This window comes from Alligator mississippiensis, chromosome 1 (assembly GCF_030867095.1).
Source record: "Alligator mississippiensis isolate rAllMis1 chromosome 1, rAllMis1, whole genome shotgun sequence".
NCBI classification, from domain to species: Eukaryota; Metazoa; Chordata; order Crocodylia; family Alligatoridae; genus Alligator; species Alligator mississippiensis.
This window is the reverse complement of record NC_081824.1, coordinates 154,718,343-154,738,730: the sequence shown is the minus strand read 5'-3', so window position 1 is coordinate 154,738,730 and position 20,388 is coordinate 154,718,343. Positions and strand designations below refer to the sequence as shown.

The 20,388-nt window shown below is 43.8% G+C and overlaps 1 protein-coding gene across 1 annotated transcript in view; it reads right to left on the bottom strand.

The window, feature by feature from the left end:
* RYR2 (ryanodine receptor 2) overlaps positions 1-20,388 on the bottom strand; it is an 875,416-nt gene that overhangs the window by 361,857 nt on the left and 493,171 nt on the right. Inside the window, exon 23 of the mRNA XM_059715710.1 lies at positions 11,729-11,812. Coding sequence (XP_059571693.1) covers positions 11,729-11,812 — 84 coding nt within the window. The remainder of the gene's footprint in view (positions 1-11,728; positions 11,813-20,388) is intronic.

The window sequence follows — 20,388 nt, the reverse complement described above, 5'->3', positions numbered from 1 at the left end:
GTCTTCCTGTCCTGGCCTCTCACCCGTCCTTGTCTCGTCCTCTCTCTCGGCTCGGTCACCCTAGCCCCTACCGGCTGTCTTCGGGCCGGGTATGCCTCTCCCAGTTGGAGGCTGCTGCCCTGATCCCTCCTTCCTTGGGATGCAGCTGTCCTCTCTGCCTCCCCCAATAGTCTCAGCCGCTGTTACCCGCTCCGTCGGCTCCGCAATACCGGCTATAGCTGGCCCCACTCTCGGGGTAACTGCTATGCCTCCCGCTGCCTCGGGTGTTGGGTTCCCCACTGGCTGCTGCCCCGCCTCTGGGGGTGACTTCTCCCCCTGTCTCTTCCCTTCTGGGCTCTCCGCTGCGCTGCTCGCAGCCTGCTCCGCAATACCGGCTACAGCTGGCCCCGCTCTCGGGGTAGCTGCTACGCCTCCCGCTGCCTCGGGTGTTGAGTTCCCCACCGGCTGCTGCCCCGCCTCTGGGGCTGACTTCTCCCCCTGTCTCTTTCCTTCTGGGCTCTCCGCTGCGCTGCTCGCAGCCTGCTCCGCCTCTACCCGGCGGCGTCCCGCACTCCGCGGGTGGCGGCTGATCCCCTGCTCGCTGGGGCTCCGCGCTCCAGCTCTCTCCCTTCAGCCGCCCCGCTGCTTCGGAGGGGCCGCCTTTTGTTCCTCCCGGCCGGCGTGCCCCGCCCCTGCCGCTCAGCCACAGCCGGATAAACGCCCGGCTGATGGCCCGCACTGGCGTGGAGTTTCTTCGGGTCTTCCGGCCCTGCAGGAGGTAAGCAGACCCCTTGGCTGCCGCGGGGGTCTCCCAGTGCCCCTGCTCCCCTGGGACAACCCCAATCCTAGTTGGGGTTTTTAATTGTTAATTTCATACTACTATGTAATGATAATAAAGATAGTGGGGAAAAACATGATTCCTCCTGATTTCTAAGTTGGTCTAATAAAAGGTATCATCTCTGAACCAGGAGTTCTAGAGTTTTGCATTTATTTTTGTCTCAGACCAACGTGGCTACAAAATACATCCCTGAAACATGGAAGATGCCATAGCCAATTTTGGATTTAAACTTCATTGCTGAACAACTAGAAAGATTTCTATACTTCCCTGTCTGCCTGCCATCTGACACCACCAGGGAAGGAATCCTGCCTGATATGCACAATGAGCAACTCACAAAGACACTCTCATGGACCCAGAGGAACAGATTACCATCTTCAGCTTTCTCTGTACAAAAATGAAGTTGATTTCCTACCTACAGGGACTTCTTACCATCTTTCATTTTCCCTGTGCCTGATGAAGGGCGTGTGAGCCTGAAAGCTTGCTTTTTTTTTTTTTTTTTTGCAATTTCTTAGTTGGTTTAATAAAAGGTATCATCTCTGAACCAAAGGTTCTAGAATTTTGTATTTCTTTTGGTTCCTCCTAAGGGAGAGAAGGTTCTTTGGGTAGACGTGATACCTTTTATTGTCCCTCCTGAAGTATTTCTGGACTTTCAAAGGATAATCTGCTAAATGTTGGTCAGTCTTTCAGCACTGACATCAACAACTTTTAGGTCATCTGGACAATGGCCCAACTGCATAATCTTAGTCCACTTCTCCGTGCATTGGCAATGAACTACCCAGTGGCACAAAAAAGCAGCTAATACATCTCTTCACAAGAATGGACTGGATTCATCTTTTTCTAAAAAACAAGGAATAAGGAATATCTTCTTTCTCACTTGTTTGGAAAAGGTAAGTATGGTAAAAATTTAAAATAAAAAAGTTTTTACACCAATCAAGGATTTCATGCTGTTTCTATATAAGGTTTCTACAGTACAAAAATACATGATTGCATACCAACAAACATATACCTATGCACATACAATGATTGTGCATAAAAACAATTTACAGAATACACACACACACACATATACACATACACACACACACACACACACACACACACACACACACACACACACACATATACAGGTTTCCCTCACCAACCATGGTTTTACCAGAGTTTTGAATATCTACACTTCAGAGAAAGGGTGCGTGTGTGTGGGGGGAGGGGGGTTCAGTCTGAAAAGGCCCCCAAAGGCCCCCTGGCCCTGCTCATGCCTCTAACTTCCCCCCCACCACAGCCCCCACAGCCTTTCTGGTACCCCTCATCCCCACCCAAAGCCCCTGCTCCCCAGCCCTGCTGGTTTTGCCAACCACAGGAACTTTCAGGAACCTAACCCCTATGGTTGGTGAGAAAAACCTACATCTATTCTATAAATTTCTATATACAATTTTACATACATCACAAATGCAGGATTACACCAGTGGTATATTTTATTTTTATTTCTGAAAATCAAAAATTTTATTATCTGTGTGTGCTTCTAAACATAACTATTACAGCACCTAAATAAACTGCAGAGTTTCTTGCTCTGGTGTTCCTGGGTGTGCCCTGTGAATATACACCCAGGAGCAACTAACTCTGGAGCAATAAGCTCCCCAGGTTATTCAGGTGCAGCACACAGAGCCCGGGTGGAGCAGCCCCAGCTGGCAGGGGGTCCCAGGAGTTAGCACGCCAGCCAGCCCAGGGCTGCTCTCCTCAGCTCAATGTGCTGCAGAGAGGCTGGGTGAGGCACAAGGGGGCTTCAGTGAAGGGCTAGCCAGCAGGCAGCCTCCAGACTGAAGCACCCGCACTGAAGCCTTCCCCCCTTCCCCCTCCCCTCATGCCCCAGCCACCTGGGCGGCATCTACACATGTGCTGCTGTGGAGTTTTTTACTCCCCTGCAGGTTAGTACTTGTATTTTACTTGATAATACTGTACTTGGCCATCTTGACACAAGATGTTTACTTCACAGTAGCTCATTACTACTGTCCAGTAGCATCACCAGGCATGAACCATGATGAGATGCTACTGCGCAGTAGTAACAAGCAACTAGGGACGTTACTGAATAGTAATTCCAAGTACTGCGCAGTCATTTAGTACTTGGTTACACAAACACTAAATGACTGCACAGTAACAACTGTGCAGTGGGAATCTCATGTAGACATGCCCCTTGAAAATGAGTTTACCCTAGCCTAATAGGGGTGCATGTGTAGACATCAAGACATTTACTGAGCAGCTGATTAGTCAACTTTATAGTAAATATCTTGTATAGATGCATTCTGTGTGACTTACTAAAAATACCATTTATTCCAAGGAAAACAAATGTTGATTGTTTCTTTAAAGGAAAAAAATTATACATCATGCCAGTGAAAAATAAATGATATCTGTGTACCTAATTAATGACAATATTTTTCTTGCTTTAGTTATAACTGGCTGAACTAATATGAATCAAATTAAATGAAGGTAAAAAGTCATTAGGTTGTGAATGATTTACAAGAGAGATTTGGCATATTATTCCCAAATTCAGTAGATGTTGGCTGTAGACTCCATTACTAAGCCCACTACTCAATGCCTCATAAAAAGGGTGAATATTTCAGATGACTGAACAGAGAAATAATAAGAACATGGTTGCTTGTGTGTTTTCAGAAAATGAATAAAGAGTGAAGTTTTAAAGTAAATAGTTCTTGTTCACCTTCTTCTTAATTTATTCTTCTTTGATTTCTTCTGTAAATGACCAGATATTTCCTCTCATTTAGTCTCTCAGTAAGGAAAAGCAGGCTTAAAGGAAAACTGCAGCGAACAGCTATAATGCCTAAGGAAGCTGGCAGCCATTTACTTAATGCCACAATGGAATCTAATCCCTGATCCCAACAAACATGCCTCCTACCACCTGCACAGCAGGAGGTACGAATGTTGGGATGGGGGAGCAGATCCCAATCGCATAACAGCCAACAAGGAGCCCAGGATACGCATTTGTAAGTGTTCTACAGTACACGGTGAGTCAGTTAACTCCACTTCCTGGCTGCTGTAAACTACAGACTCCCCTCCATGACATCAGTATCAAACAGGCTCTTCTAGATCCCAAAGTCCCAGTGGATGCCTAAATTATGTGTGAAATTGGGTCCCACATGCGGCTGTTAGACACCCCCAGTGTATGGGGGACCCTAGGACCAGGGAAAGACTCCCCATGCACCCTAACCCTTAACAACCACAGTGTAACCAGGGAGCCTCCCTCTGATCTCAGGGTCCTGTGCACCAGGGATGTTAGGAAGCCATGTGCGCAGCCACCTGTATGCACAGTTATTATATGTTCTTTTACTTGAGCTGGGGGTCCCTGTGGCCAGGATGCCTAAATTGCCTTACCTTTAAAGTGCAAGGTTTTTTAAAATGCTTTGTTCCACAGCTCTGAGAGCAGCAGGACAATGCAGGAAAAACTGCTAGAAACAGAACTGCCAAGTTCCCAATGGAGGGAGCCCTTTGGTGCCCACCCTTATGCCAGCCACGGAATTTTACAACCCACTCCCACAGCAGCTCATTTTCAGCATCAAGACGAGGGCCGTCTCAGTCCCCATGCTCACCACTTTCTCAATGCCAAAACTGACAATCAGCTGTTAAATTGTCTACATGTTTAATATTGTATATAATACTTATTGATTTAACAAGTTTTAAGGAAAATGAATCACATACCATTATCCAGAGCTCAATTTAAGAAACAATGCATTGAATTAAAAATTAATTTTCAAATGAGTTGTTAAAAATATTTATCACACTTTCACTTGAACAATGAGTTGCATAAAGAGCCTTTCAGGAAAGTTGCCATTTTAATGCATCTTCCCAGCAAGAACAGCAGACAGATCATGCAAATTAAATTAGGAGAATGTAGATTCTATTCATAGGCATGGGAAAAGTGTAATGCATTCCTTTTTTTTTAATCTAAATTAGAAAAAAAAGGTTCATTATTCTAAACATGTTGTCTGTTAATGGAGCATAAACAACATTTACTTCATTGTCTGTAAGTATCTTCTATTCTCTTCCAATTCCCTCACCTTCAACTGGTATGACACATTTTATCTCAGAACTTCCCCAAAGACGGGCCACTTCAGGATCTCTGGCAACTACCATGTACTCGTTTGGACATGATGAATATATAGATCATGGAGTCACCATATTGTGCACTGAATCTATTCCGGGCCACATAGGCAGTTCTGGGGAACTGTCACCACCCCCTTCCCCTCCACATCAGCCTCCTCACCTCTGCCCTCCTTGCCTCAGCCCTTCTCTTGCTGCAGCTGCCCAGAGCCCTAGGTTATCCTACATTTCTGCTCCACTGCCCTGCTGGGCAACCCAGAGACAGTGGTGACAGCAGTGCAGGCTCCCAGTGGCTACAGCAAAAAGGACCCAGCTGCAACAAGGGAGAGGTAGCCACTTTTCCCCCATGTCCAGCCACAGCTTCTACCCAGCTGCCACTGCAGCTGCAGCCACTTTTCGTGGGTGGGCAGTCCAGAGTGGGGGCGGGGCAGGGTTGGGATTGTGTACACAGGTCCTGACTGGTCTGGAGCTGGTTTGTTCCAGCTGGGGCAAGCCCTGAGCGAGCATGAGGCAGGCTGGGTTCAGGCTGGGGCTGTGCATTAAGGTCCCTGTCAGTACTATGGGACTGGGGCCAGCAGCAGTGGCAACAGCCAGAAGGAGCTGCTGCCTGGGCTGCCCTAGAAATGCAGCTCAGCCATGGAGCTGCTCCAGCCCCGCTGCATGCCTGGGGTGGTGGGACACATCATGGACCACACTGCGCCTGGGTCAGGTGGGACTGAGGGACCCAGTGAGGGCCAGACAAAGTCCCTCTGTTGACCAGAGCCAGCCCACAGGCTATATATTTTGCCCTGCTCTACTTGCATGGCATAGAAGTCATTATCCAAGTATTTGTAAGACCCATAACAGAATTTCCATTTAGTATAGGGTTAGACAACCTCCATATAAAATAACTGAAAATTTTAATAGTTCAGAAACATAAATGATTCAGATATAATTTAAAGATGAGAATACCAGCTTTATCCTTATGTCATTACTGACACCCTCCAACAATGACAACAAAATAAGTAAGTTAAAAAACATGATGTCCAAAGCCTTGCAGCAGCCTGATCTTATTAAAGTCCAAAAATTTTAAATATCCCTGAATTAGGTATATGGAGTCTAAGAATTAGCAAAGTAATTCAGGCCAAAAACCAAAAGGAAGTTTTACATGAAAAACCAATGCCGGTTACATCTACATCCTGAATTCAAGCAAAAACCTGTAGAAACATATAGAATAGATGTATGATGCCTTTGTTTTTTATCAGAAGAGCTGATAAAAAACAGACCACCCAGGCACTTCCGCTCAGTCTGCAACAAAGCATGGAAATGTAGCAACATAGCCAATTTAATGTATCCTTGGAGTATGTGTCAAAAAGCACACCTAAGATGGAGAACCTGTCTGGCACTGGGTATGGTTTTATGGCTGTGCTAAGTTACCCTGCCAAATTTCTAAGCTTTTATGCTTCTGTGCAATGGAGTGCCATCATGGAAGTATTTTACATATACCCATAGTGTGTTCTGGGGTGCCACAAAATCCTCCTAAGGGTGCCACACATTAAGCATTATTAGGTTTCCAAAGACCCACACATGATTCACCCAGAGACTTCAAATAGGAATCTTTAGTGTCAAAAAATTCTGGCCTGCTGTGGTCTTTCCAAGTTCTTTGCAACAGAAGAACTGCTCTTTTATTTTCTTGTGGTCAAGAAATGTGTGCAAAAAAATGAATACTACCATCTGGCATTTTTCAAAGGGTGCTTCAGATCTAAAAAGGTGAGAATCACTGCCATAGTGGAATAATCAGACAGCACACAATGTCCATGAAAATGGGCCTCTCTCAATGTGGTAATAAAATTTCTATTTAACACTTGCCGCTTTAGATAAAGTGGCATGGGAAGAATCCACCAAATGTGAATAAGTAAATTATGATCATCACACTATAATAAAACGTGTCATACAAACTGTTGCAAGATCTCAAGGAGCTAATGGAAAAACACTACAGCACATCTAGGTACAGTATCATAATTTTCTCTTAAATTGACTTAGCCATTGTGACAGCTTTATTGGCTAGTCTGCCAACATCCATCCACTTTTAAGTCTAAATTATTACCGATGGAAATGTATATGCTTGTCTGTTTAAGCTACATTAATCATAATCTAAAACATCACCACCCTGCTGTCCAGAATCATTATAAGATAAAAGTACATGAAGAACACTACTTAAAATAATTAAATATGAAAAATAAATAAATAAAAAATCAACACCAACATAACTACTTTATATTACTTTGGGCTTCACAATGAAATCTGCATGTCAGGCTTGTAGCCTTGAACTCAGAGGCTTTGACATGGTCAGCATGACCATCTATCCCAACCCACTATGCTGCTGCCATTGCTGGAGGCTGTATGATGCCTGCCGTAAGGCTCTGTTAGTGCCTGAGTCCCCATACAGTCCCTAATATGTCAGTGGCTGGCTCCCATCACCTCACCTTCCACTTCTCCTATGTAAGTCCAGGAAGAGGAACAAGAAGTGTCTGGGAAACCTGACCTAAGACTGTACTGGAAATTCTGCTTGTTTCTTGACTCCTTGGTTTCCTGTTTCTGCTTGCCCTTTCCAACTCTGGTGTGAACCCCAACCCAGTAATCTTGATTTCTGATTGGCCCCTAGGCCTGGCTGCCCATGTCCCAACATTGATACTTCATAGCTTGACATTAAGTGTTCAAAGGGGTTTTTAAAGAGTGCATCTAAGGCCCCCAGTAGATATTAATGTAATCATGCAATTAATATATGAGGAATTTTATTTCGGATCTCAAAGATGGTCAGATCTGACATAGCAGGATGCATGGTTTTTGGAACCTGGAATAAAGTTTCTTAAATCCCAATGCCTATCTGCCAATGCTCAGGAGACCCAGTGCTGGGGAGAGGCTCCTCCATGCTTGGCCGTGTGGTGCACCTTTAAACTGGGTTGTGAATGAAGAGCTTGGGACCATCAAGCAGCCCAGAACCAGGAAACCTGTCCATGATGCTGAGCTTCCTGTGTGCCCTTTAAACTAGGGGAGCCTGGGATCAAGGAACAGCTCCAAAGTCCTGGGTTCCTCATGTGTCTGGACCTTTAAAGGCTGGCAGCCTGTCCTGATTCCCTGGCTGCCCACATCCCCTTTAAAGTTGCCACTGCATAAGAAGCTTGGGACTGGGGAGATGCTCCTTAGTCCCAGACTGCCCCTGAACCTGGAGCTTTATTGGGCTGCCCTGGCAGTGCCGTTGCCATTGCTACCAAGCAGCAATGGGGACAGGGCAGACTGCAAGAGAGGGAGAGCAGCTTTGGAGGTGGAGAGGTGGATCAGGGTAGAGCATGTACCCACCTTGTTTTCAAAATAAAGAGAAATATAAACAAGTCACAAAGAGTTCCACACTTAAGAAGTAATATATTTGTGGTTGAATTGCCATTTTATCACATGATAAATTTCAGAGGAGAATTAAGGATTTTGGGGGCCCTAGGCAAGGAGAAAATTGGAGGCCCCCTCCCCACTGCAGGAGCTCTCCAAGCTGGCCTGGCCCCTCCCTGCAGCACCGGACACAAACTGCCAGGAGACAAAAATGGCACCAAGTTTAAAACCACGGCTTTCACTTCTCTGGTGATGAGGATCTTGGAGGTTCCCGATTGGTAGTGGCCCCTGGGCTGGGGCCCAGCTGGCCCATCCATTAGGGACATTGAATTGATTTTGCAGTCATTTGTTATTTCTTTGAGCTCTGCCTCACAAATCTGAGTCAAATCCCCCTTTGAAATAGAGTTTTGTTGGTGTTAAAAAAATTAAATCCCCCTACAAAACTGCAGTACAAACTGCTGGCGTAAGCTTATGCTGAATGTAAAAAAGATGGTTATGGGTGAGAAAGGAAGAAAGAAAATGAAGCCCCCAGACTTCTGGCTGTCATACTTTCTTTTATACTATGCATTTTTTCTATATAAAATTACAAACTAATTCCTTTACTCGACTATGTAACATCCCATTGTTAAAGAGACACGCGAGCCAACCAAGCAGAGTCTATGCTAAAACTGTATCATATTACAATGAGAAAAGAATTCTCAAGCCAAACTTCATACTACACTAGTTTTACATCTGCCTAATATTTACATAAAATGTTTCAGGGGGATATTTTCCTTGTCATTATGGTTACAGAAACAATGCTATCTTTTGATTGAGCAAAAGATATAAAAGGACATTATAAAAAACTTACTGATTTGGCAAAAGCTAACCTGAATGTACAGGTATAACCAAGTTCTATCATCAAATTTTAAAATCTACGGATTTCTCTCATTTTCTGCCACATTTAGTGCAAACACATTCCTTGCTCATTCTGAGGTCCATCAAGGACTGGAATATATGTAATATTTCTTGTGATTAATAATAAGCATTCGGTTCTGTTAGTTATGTTTCCTACTAAGAAGCTAGAGCCACATTGTGAATAAATAGTCAGTGGGCACATCTACACAAGACATTTACCATGGAGTTCCCTAATTAGCTTCCTAGTAAAATGCCAGCTTCCTACAGCAGAGTTTGCTTGGGTTTATTTAGGAAAATTTTTCATGTCCCAGGACAACTCAACCAAATCAATTCCAAATCCACGTGAATCATTCAAGAACCACATGTGGCCCTGCTACCAGCAAGCATCCTCCACCCTCACCTGGGGCTTCAAATACTTCCAAATCCTTCGGCAGGCATCCTACATGCAGGCCCAAGCCTGGAGGCTTGGGGTTTTGATGCCCCTGAGTTTCGCTTGCCCTCAGCCATATGGCCACAGGAGCAAACTAAGGAGGAGTTTCCCATTTCCATAAAGTCAGTATTTACTCATTCGCAACACATGTGTAGATGCTGACAGGGCTGAATGGGGTACAAGAATGCTTCAGTGCAGGGGTTACCCATTCGGTAGCCCTGCAGTGAAGCAGCCTCATGCCCTAGCCAGCCCCTATGCAGCAAGTTGAGCTGAGTCAGAGCAGCCCTGGGTTAGCAGGCTGACCCCTGGGATTCCCTGCAAGCCGGGGCTGCTCTCTCCCAGCTCAACATGCTGTGGTCCCAGGTGCACATGTACAATAAGCTCCAGTGAAAACTGTGCCAGAGTTTATTCAGGCATGCTAAGTGCACATGTAGATAAGCCCAGCGGTGTTTTAGTAATGTCATTATAATAACTATACTTAGTCTCAGGTGATATTTCATAGAATCACAGAAGTAAGGTCGGAAGGGACCTTGTAGATCTTCAAGTCCAACCCCCTGCCTGGACAGGAGGGAAACTGGGCTCAAGTGACCCCAGCCAGGTAGGCATCAAGCCGCTTCTTAAAGACCCCCAGGGTAGGAGCCAGCACCACTTGTCTTGGAAGTTGGTTCCAGATCCTAGCCACCCTAACTGTGAAGTAGTTCTTACGGATGTCTAATCTAATCCTACTCTCCCACAACTTGTGGCCGTTATTCCTTGTTATCCCGGGGTGTGCTAGGGGAAACAAGGTCTCCCCCAAACCCTTCTGGTCCCCCCTAGTGAGTTTATAGACGGTCACAAGGTCCCCCCTCAGCCTTCTCTTGTGAAGGCTGAACAGCTTCAGGTCCCGTAGCCTCTCATTGTAATGTCTGCCTTACTGTCCCCGGATCATGCGGGTGGCCCTCCCCTGGACCCTTTCAAGGCTGTCCACATCCCTCTTGAAGTGGGGTGCCCAGAACTGGACATAGTACTCCAGCTGTGGCCTGACCAGTGTCACGTAGAGGGGGAGGATCACCTCCTTGGCCTTACTTGAGATGCACCTGTGGATACACGATAAGGTCCGGTTAGCCCTGCCGACCGTGACCTTGCACTGTCGGCCCATGTTCATCTTGGAGTCAATAATGACTCCAAGATCCCTTTCTGCCTCCGTGCTCTCAAGAAGGGAGTTTTCCATCTTATAAGTGTGCTGCTGGTTACTACTGCCCAAGTGCAGCACCCTGCACTTGTCAGTTACTATAAATATGATTACTATTTGAGTTACTATAATACTATAGTATAATACTATATATAATATAATATAATAATAAAATATATTATAATATATAATATCATATAATAGTATAATACAAAAGAATAAAATAATATTATTTGAGTTACTATAAATATGAACGTGAATCTGTTGGGATAGTATGTTTGGGCTTATGCTTACTATATTATTATTTGGAGTAAAATACATAATTAATGGGGCATAAAAGGTATATAATACATTTCAAAGTAAAAATTGTACTGTCACCACTGATTGGCACATGTTGGCTTCATCTATTCTGTTTGTTGTACTTTGCATTCATCTTTATATTGTATGAGGCAGCAGTCTTAAAATAACCATAATGTTAAATGACATTTCAATTAACGATTGATCTAAAAAACAGGTACTTTCTTCTAGCATTTTTTTTGGGTTTGGTTCACTACCACTATATGTCTTAATTTTAAAAAGACTTTTTGACATATTTCAAAATTGTCAAAATTTTACTGAATGTTACTTTTATAGTGAAACAATTTTATTAACCATTTCTCCTCTTCAAATCCTATAACTCCAGTGCAAGTGCTATCTAAAAAGGAATGCCAGAACCATTAATTGTCAGTCAGTTTAATGAACATTATAAAAGTTCTTATCCACTTCTATTTTTCTGCTTGTCTAAACATTAAATCTTAGGTTTTTTGTAAGGAATTTGTGCTGTATAACATTTATATGTAGGATTCAAAGCCCTCTGTGTGTATATGCAGATGTGTATTACATATGTATAAAAACAAAATATTCTCATATTTTCATACAAAAATATACTTGCATGTCAACTTACTTCTTAGGAAGTTTAACTTTTTTCACTTTTTCTTCGGCATGTTCATCTGTAATTCCAACATGACAACCTAATGCTAAGAGGGTCCTGGAAGGCAAAAATCACAGTAAATCAATGTAAAGCTTTATACATTGCTATCTGTTCCTATACAAGATAAGAATTATAAAACGATGTGCCTGAATTTGATAACCTGAAGGTTTCTTTCACTCCTTCATTCTTAAGTTCCTATATACATAATAGTGTACCACAAGGAAAAAAAATAGATCAATGACAGCAATATTATAGCATTTAGTCTTTATGTAAAAATCTTTAGTTGTTATACACATCTTGGCAGTATTAGGAAAATTACAATTTAGCAGGACATTTCTAAGTAATCAATTTAAAACATTAGAACAGATTGTTATTAAAATGGGAGTTTTATATGGGATAAAGATTTCAAATATAGACTAACAAACAGTAACTAAACAAGTTGGATAGAAAAAGAGCCTCCTCTCCACCTTACAGCCTATTTCTTTAATAAAATAAAAAAGACACTATGCTTGTTTAATCCAAGACATTTCTTGCATACATGCTCCAGAGGAGACTCTTCATGGTCAGCAAATTAGTATAGCAATACTCTCTTTTGGGTGAAGTAAGTATAGATAATTAAGCACTGTTGTATGCTGACTCATGGATTGGTTTTGCCTTATAAAAAAATTCCCACATAGCATACTTCAAAAGATATCATGACTATAAGCTGTCATTTCTTTAGCATTTCCAGAGACTTTTATAGAGTCAATTAGCAATTATTATTTTTTCCATTAACTCACTCTCAGAGACTTTGTGTGTCACAGACCTCAGTAAAAAAGAAAAATTATATTTGGCTCCTTCTGAATCATGCCAATATTCCTCCTTTACTGGGCCAAGGGCCAAAGGATGAAATAAGGTCTTTTTTTTTTCTTTTATCACCTGAAGAGTATACTACCTCTACAGAGAATTCAGATTCTGGCAAATCCAAATAAGTGGGTGAGACTCTTCTTTTGTCTAAGATAGCTTCTACCTTCACTTTAAAATGGGTTCAGTAGGATTATCATCTGTGCAAGAAAGCAGCTGAGTCAACAGTGTATTGTTAGAAAGGTTAACATATTTTCCTATAAGGTGGTTGGATGTGTCCAGGACATGCAAATTAATAAAAAAAACAGATACATAAATGGATTTTAGGTGGGGACCACAAATTTATTACCTTAATACTGGGTAAGGGCGATGTATATCCATCCATTTCACACACCAGACATATAACTGGGTACAGTGTAGGTTTACATATAAAACCAAGGTTAGACCTTCCTAACCTAACACAGGACTCAGTTCCAACCCTCCCTACCGGGTGCTTTGAGGAGGTAGAGAGAATAAGTGGGAGACGTAGGTTATAAAGACTTTAGTTTTCCCTCTGAGGTCTCATTTATCTGTCAGAGCTATCCCATTTTTCCATTATCTGAACACGAACTGCAGACTGACAATTACCCATTCCTACCTTTTTAACAGTTAATTCTTTTATTCCAGACGAGGCTTTCTGATACTTCAAGGAAGTTGGGGGTAGGAAATACTTAATGTCAGCCAATTTAGTCCAATGGAGGAAAAAAAATCTTCTTGATTCCCAAAACTAGACCCATAGTATCCTGGAAATATGGTTCATTCAGTTCAAGCCCAGGAAGATGATCTGGGGCAACTGAAGATGAAAAAGGCTAGAGCAAAGCACAGAAGCCTAAATTATTGTTGGGGAGGCTGGGGGGAATCAACTGGAATAAATCAGTTGTGACTCTTCTCCCCTGAGCAAGTAATGAGACACAGTGGGCATTAGTAGACTAATTAGCCACATAGTAAACATCTCAGCATCTACACGTGTCCATATTTTACAAATACTATTCTGCTACAGAGTAAAATACTCGGCAGCAGCACCTGTGTAGATGTTGCCCCAGCTGGCTGGGGCACGAGGATGCTTCAGTGCAGGGGCTGCCTGCTGGCTAGCCACATGCTGAAACTCCTTCATGTCCCAGCCAGCCTCTCCACAGCACAATGAATTGGGGGGAGCAGACCTGGGCTGGCAAACATATCAGACCCCCCCGGCCTTCTGCCAGCCAGGATTGCTCTGACCCAGATCAACATGCTATAGCCTTAGGCACGTGTGCAAATGGCAATAAACTCTGGAGTTTATTGCTCACAGGCACACATTCAAACAGCATACCCATGAGCAACAAACTCTGGAGTAATAAAATCTGGATTTTATTGCTTCATGTTAATTAAACATGTAGATACACCCAGTAAGAACAGACAGGGAATATCTCTGCTTTGTGGTCTGCTTTCCCCTCGTTCCTAGTATCAATGCTGCTTTCCCCTGGTTCCTAGTATTCCTTTTCCTTGACCCTAATAAGGAGCACAGCCTCCTCCCCACCCTTCCTATCTGGGAAACACAGTTCAATCATAGTTTCATCTGGCTCATTAGGGGTGGTGAGAATGCTTTAGTTCTGTACCAGTCAGATCAAAACTTGGCCCCAGTGTGTGGGTGTTTATATGCATGGCTTTGGTTGAGACTGACTGAGACAGAGCTCAGGGGTATAAAAGTTTGACTGAGATGCTATTTTTGCCACCATTCAAGAAGGGCAGAATGCAAAATTTTGATTGAGGCTTATCTCTTGTTTATAACATTCTTGCTTTGTTATATGTGTTGCTGCTCAGGTTGATGAGCCATAGGCTCCAACTGATTCTCATGCAGGTCTTATTTTTTAATGTTCATATAAAGTGAATTGCATGGTTGTTTATTATGAACCCAGACTTTATAAGTTACCTTTAAATAAGGAATTAAGACTATTCTATTTTTAATAGGCACATTCTCATTTAAAAAAATTGCTGCATTTTTATCTGAAAAAGATTTTCCAAAAGTTAAAAATTGAGCTTTGCAAGAAAACTAATAAACACTCCCCTTGGGGAATATCATTTTTAATTACTGCAACACAGTATAAGACTGGATGATTAATAGATTCAATCACTACTGGCCCTCAGCAAAGAAATATTAAATCTAAGACAATGGGCTCAAATTACCATGTGCAAAAATGTTCCAGAGATCTCAGTCAGAGAGAGAGACTTATTTGTCAACCAGCGAACTATGTGGAGTTTACAGATATATTAGGTCCATAAGACACAGACACTCCATTTTTCCAAAGGCCAACAATATAGATCCTCAGTAGAGGAAACCTGAAAGAAGCAGTATACCTGCCTCTGATACCATCTTCTTCATCCACAATGATGGGAAGGTGGCAGAGGCTGGTGGAAGGTAGCAAGGTGGACAGAGATGAACTCTGTTGCACCTAAGTTTCCACTGATATAAATGATCTTAAGCCAATAGGGAAATCTGAGCACTCTCTCTCCTTTTATAACTTGCACCAGGACAAAGAGGACTTGAATCAAGGAGAAGGTTGGGTAAATTTGCACCTAATAGACTAACTAAATCAGAGTTGCATAAGGTTTCATAAGCAGTGGCTTACTTCATTAGATGCCATGAAGGAATGCAGGAAGCAGAACTTCTCAGAGCTTCAGAAACTCTGCTTCTTGCAGTCCTTTCACAGCATCTGATGAAGTAAACCACTGCTTACAAAATCTTATACATCTCTGATTTAGTCAATCTAATAAAGTTCAAATCTACTGCGTCAGGCCATGACCCTAAATCTGGGGCCTCAGCATGTCTGGCACAGGCATTCATCCCAGTCTATCACTTCCCAAAATGAACTTTGGAGCTGACAGGTGTTCAGAACAAGATATCTGGATATAACCACTCACCCATTCTCTGCAATCAGAGTGTCCAGCCAGGGCCAAATGACTCTCAACCCCTTCCTGTAAAATCAGTGACTTGGAAGAGAAAGTGTTTGGGCAACAAGGTTCAATCTTGTGCCCACGCTCCTCAGCCTTGGTTTATACCTCTACCAGCTATCTGTCAAATGCTCTGGCTACCCAACCCAGTTTTCCCATGGACCCAAAGTCTGGTCTGAACCTTTGGCTCCCTAACCTGATTCTGGTTTGATTTCTAGGCTACCCAACCCAGCTGACCTCCTGAACTCATTCTCTGCTCAACCCTCTGGATCTCTGACTCAGTTCCTCAATACAGCTCCTGGCTTTCTGGCTCCCCTATACTCAGACTCTGCGCATTTCCCTCAGATCTTAGTTGCTTTTTCTGACCACAAATGACCCCCAAACCTGGCCATCCATGATCTGAAATGACACCCTACCTCATTTCTGAAAAACACACATAACTGTCTCTCTTTGATAATCATAACTGGAGAAGTGGGAACTGGAGCTTTGGAGTCAGATTTTAATTGCCCTTCTGACAACAAATAGATCCACTGAAATCAGTTGGAGGCCCCTCAGAGTTAGGTGCTAATTCACAAAAGTAACAATATTGAAATATGGTCCTAAGCATAATATGACACATATAGCCATCACACACAATTGAGTCTATAAATGGAACTGGAAGGAAAGTAAACCAAAGAATAACAACCATAAAAACAGGATGAAAGAGGAACTGAAAAAAGAAATGTAAGCATGTGTAGGAATGGGATGAAGTGTAAGTAGTGTATATACTCAAAAACAAAATGTGCCTTTTTTTTCCTAATTAGTAGGGGTGTGCAAAATGGGTCATGTTTGATTCAGATGCAGATTCAGCCTGAGTCGGGTACAGTGATTCGATTAGTTGATTCAGATCACTGTCCCAATTCAATTCGGCCAAATCTGAATCTGAAGATTCGATGCTGATTCAGCCAGTCAGTGATTCAGCCACAGACAAAGCTTGAATGTTTTTTCTACACACCTTGAGGTACCAGGTGTAGCTTATGAATGCTGCAGTAGTGGGGCAGATGGAGTGTACCACAGGAGCGCAGGGGGGCTCCCTGCATGCTCAGCGGCAAACCTGGGAGCAGACTGGAAGTACTTCCAGTCCATTTCCAGATTCACCATCAAGCGCACTCCCCCCCCCGAGCCCCCAACTCAGCAGTCAGCCACAGGGCGACCCTGGGTGCCTCTGCAGACCCAGGAGGCACCAGTTTCTGAGCTAGGGGGGTTGGGGGGGGCCCTCTGTGCACTCCCCGGCAGACCCAGAAGTAGACCGGAAGTGCTTCTGGTCCACTTCTGGGTCTGCTGCCGAGCACGCTGGGGGATGCCCCCTGCGCTCCTCTGGGATACTTCATCCACCCCACCATCTCGGCATTCAGGAGCCATCTGGTACCTAGAGGTATGTAGAAAAAACATTTAAAGCTGTGTCTATGTCTGAATCATCGAATATTTCCAAATCTCTCCGAATCAATTCAGAAGGTTACGATTCAATTTGGAGAGATTAAAGGGTCTCCTAATTCAATTTGGATTCGGAGATTTGGCCACCAAATTGGGCCAAATCTCTGCCAAATCAAATCAGTGACGTAAGCTTCGCATAGGCCTACTATTTAGTATGGAGGGGAAAGCCTCACCTTACATTTGCTAACAAGAAAATCTCATTAAGTACATGTTCTACCATTAAGCTGCTGCCAAAAGCAACTTTGTTCAGTAATGGAAGCCAACTATGAAGTTGATTAAATGCATCGCACACTGAGAATGACTATAAAAACACATGGCCCACAGTGGGAAACATGCTGATGGAAACCTCCCACAAGAATAGGTTAACACAGTCCATCTGAATAAAATGCACAGTGGTGCCCAGTACATGCAGTCCCCTTCAGCGTTGAGTGCCCCTTAGCATCAACTGTTTTCAAGTCATGGTGAGCTACTACATTGCGTACATTTTTAATTCCTATTCTGGCCCAGATTCCCACAAGTGAAAGAACTCAGCAGGGAGCAGCGTACAGCAAAATAAGTTTTATTTTTTGTTTCTGCTTTGGGTTTGTGTTAACTCGGATTTGGCTCTGACTATAGGGGCAGTTGGAGGCCACAGGGATACATGGGAGGCCCTCTGTGCTTTGAACCCTGCAAAGATCAAGGATCCAGAGGAATAAGATAGTGAGGAAGCAGCTCTGCAAGGGTCAGGAACTTCATGGGCTGAGTGAATTGACATTAAGATGTGGCCAAGGGCCCAGAGGCCCCAGTGAAGGGAATTAGAGTAAGACTTGTGACACATGGGCATAGCTATGAGAAAGGATGGAGGCCATGAAGGGATGCCCTAGGAGAGGTGCTATCACAATGGATGCCAGGGATGCACCCTGAATTTGGGGACCAGTTCCTGAAGAAGGCCTAAGAGGGGCAAGTGCTCTGAAGGGTAGCCTGCCAAGGACAGGTGAAAGTGAGGGCCCTGAAGGTAGCCTGTTGGTGAGAGGAAAGGACAAGCAGATGGAGACAAAGAGTGGGAGTCCTGCTCAGGTTAGGGCTGGATGATTAGGCAGATTGGCAGCCTAATGATGTGCAAGGTGAAGCAAGGCACAAAAGACCAAATCCAGGCCTCTGAAAGTATACAACTAAGTGTATAGGCAGACAAGGTTCCTTGGGTGAATTTGATATCTTTTATTAGACCAACCCAAATGGTCGGAGAATAGGTATTAAGCAAGCTTTCGGGTTCAAAAACCCTTCGTCAGGCTAAGGACACTGCAGCAGTTGCTGCGTGCTCTTCCTGGATGGAATGAAAAGTAAACAAGCCAGGGGCTGGGCTGGGCTGGGGAGTCAGTTGCCAGGCAGACTGTAATGTATCAAAAATCCAATGTCTGTGTTTAGTCCCTGATCTCTAGTGTCCAGGAGGTTGATGAAATGGAGCTCAGAGGCTCGTCTCTGGGATGTGTTGTGTAAATTTCCCTTGAGGATCAGGACTGAGAGATTGGAGAGAGAGTGGCCCTCCTGTGAGAAATGTGCCCCCACCGGTAATTGGGTATTTCTGTCTTTGATGGATTTCCGGTGTGCGTTCATTCTGGTGCGCAGTTGTTGTCTGGTCTCTCCTACATATCTTCCATCAGGGCATTTGGTGCATTGGATGAGGTATACTACATTCCTGGAGGTGCAGCTGTAAGATCCTGGGATGCTGACGGCTCTGTTGTGGGGTGTAGTAATAGTGGAGGTGGTGGAGATGTGGGGGCAGGTTTTGCATTTCTTGTCATGGCACGGTCTGGATCCTTCTGGTGTGTTCTGGGGCTGAGGAAGTTTGCTTCTTGTGATGAGGTTGGCGAGGTTCGGTGCTTGTCTGAAAGCTAGGATGGGTGGCTCTGGGAAGATCTTTTTAAGAATAGGGTCTTTTTCTAATATGGGTTGCAATTTTTTGAGGATTTTCCGTATAGGTTCAAGGGATGGGTGATAGGTCATAACCAGCGGTGTGCGATTTGTGGGTGTTTTTCTTCTGTACTGCAGCAGTTCTTCACGTGGTATCCAGGTAGCTCTTTCAAATGTGCGATCTACCTCTCTGGAGGAGTGTCCTTGCTGGGTGAAAGCCTTTTTAAGATTGGTGAGGTGGCAATCCCGGGTGTTCTCTTCAGTACAGATGCGGTGGTATCTGAGGGCTTGGCTGTATACCACAGCTTTTTTGGTGTGTTTCGGGTGATTGCTGGTTTTGTGCAGATATGTGTGTTGGTCTGTGGGTTTTTTGTATACTGTGGTCTGTATTTTACCCTTCTGGATACTGATCATTGTGTCTAAAAAGGGGATGTTGGTGCTGGAGTATTCTAAAGAAAGTCGGATGGAGGGATGGTGACTGTTGAATTTCTGGTGGAACTCAATTAGAGATTCCCGGTTCTCACTCCAAATGATGAAGATGTCATCGATATATCGTAAGTACAGCAAGGGTTTGATGGTGCAGTTCTTGAGGAAGTCTTCTTCCAGGTGGCTCATAAAAAGGTTGGCATACTGTGGGGCCATTTTAGTGCCCATAGCTGTTCCCATCGTCTGGAGGAAGTGTTGATTATTAAAAGTGAAATTGTTGTGTGTGAGGGTGAAGTGTATAAGCTCAGTGATATCTTTGGGTCTGTATTCTGGGTTGTAATCTTGTTCCTGTAGATATGTAAGGCAGGCTTGGATGCCATCCTGGTGTGGGATGTTGGTGTATAGGCTGGTAATGTCCATGGTGGCTAGGAGTGTGTTGCTGGGAAGGTGGTCTATGTTTTTAAGTTTCCGTAGCAAGTCTGTGGTGTCTTAGACAAAACTTGCTCTGTGGGTGACAAGCGGTTTTAGGATGGATTCAACAAAACCTGATATTTCCTCAGTTAGGGTCCCATGGTTGGATATGATAGGTCTGCCAGGGTTCCCTTGTTTGTGGATTTTAGGGAGCATGTAAAAAGTCCCTGGGTTAGGTAGTGGGGGGATCAAGGTCTGTAGTTTTTCTTGTAATCTCGGTGGAAATGATTTGATGGTATTGTTGAGTTTTTTGGTGAAAAGGGGAGTAGGATCTTCTTGTAGTTCTTTGTAGTAGGTGGTGTCAGAGAGCTGTCTGTTGGCTTCCTTTATGTAATCCTCATGGTTTAGGATGACTATGGCTCCTCCTTTATCTGCTGGTTTTATTACTATTTGGTGGTTAGATCTTAGAGATTCTATGGCCTTTTTCTCTGGTAGGGAGAGGTTGTTGTGGTGGCGCGTGTTGCTGATTATTTCATTGTTTATTCTTTCCCTGAAGTAGTCAATGTAGCGGTCAAGGTTAGGGTTTCGTCTACTGCGAGGTGTCCAATCTGATGTTTTTTGGG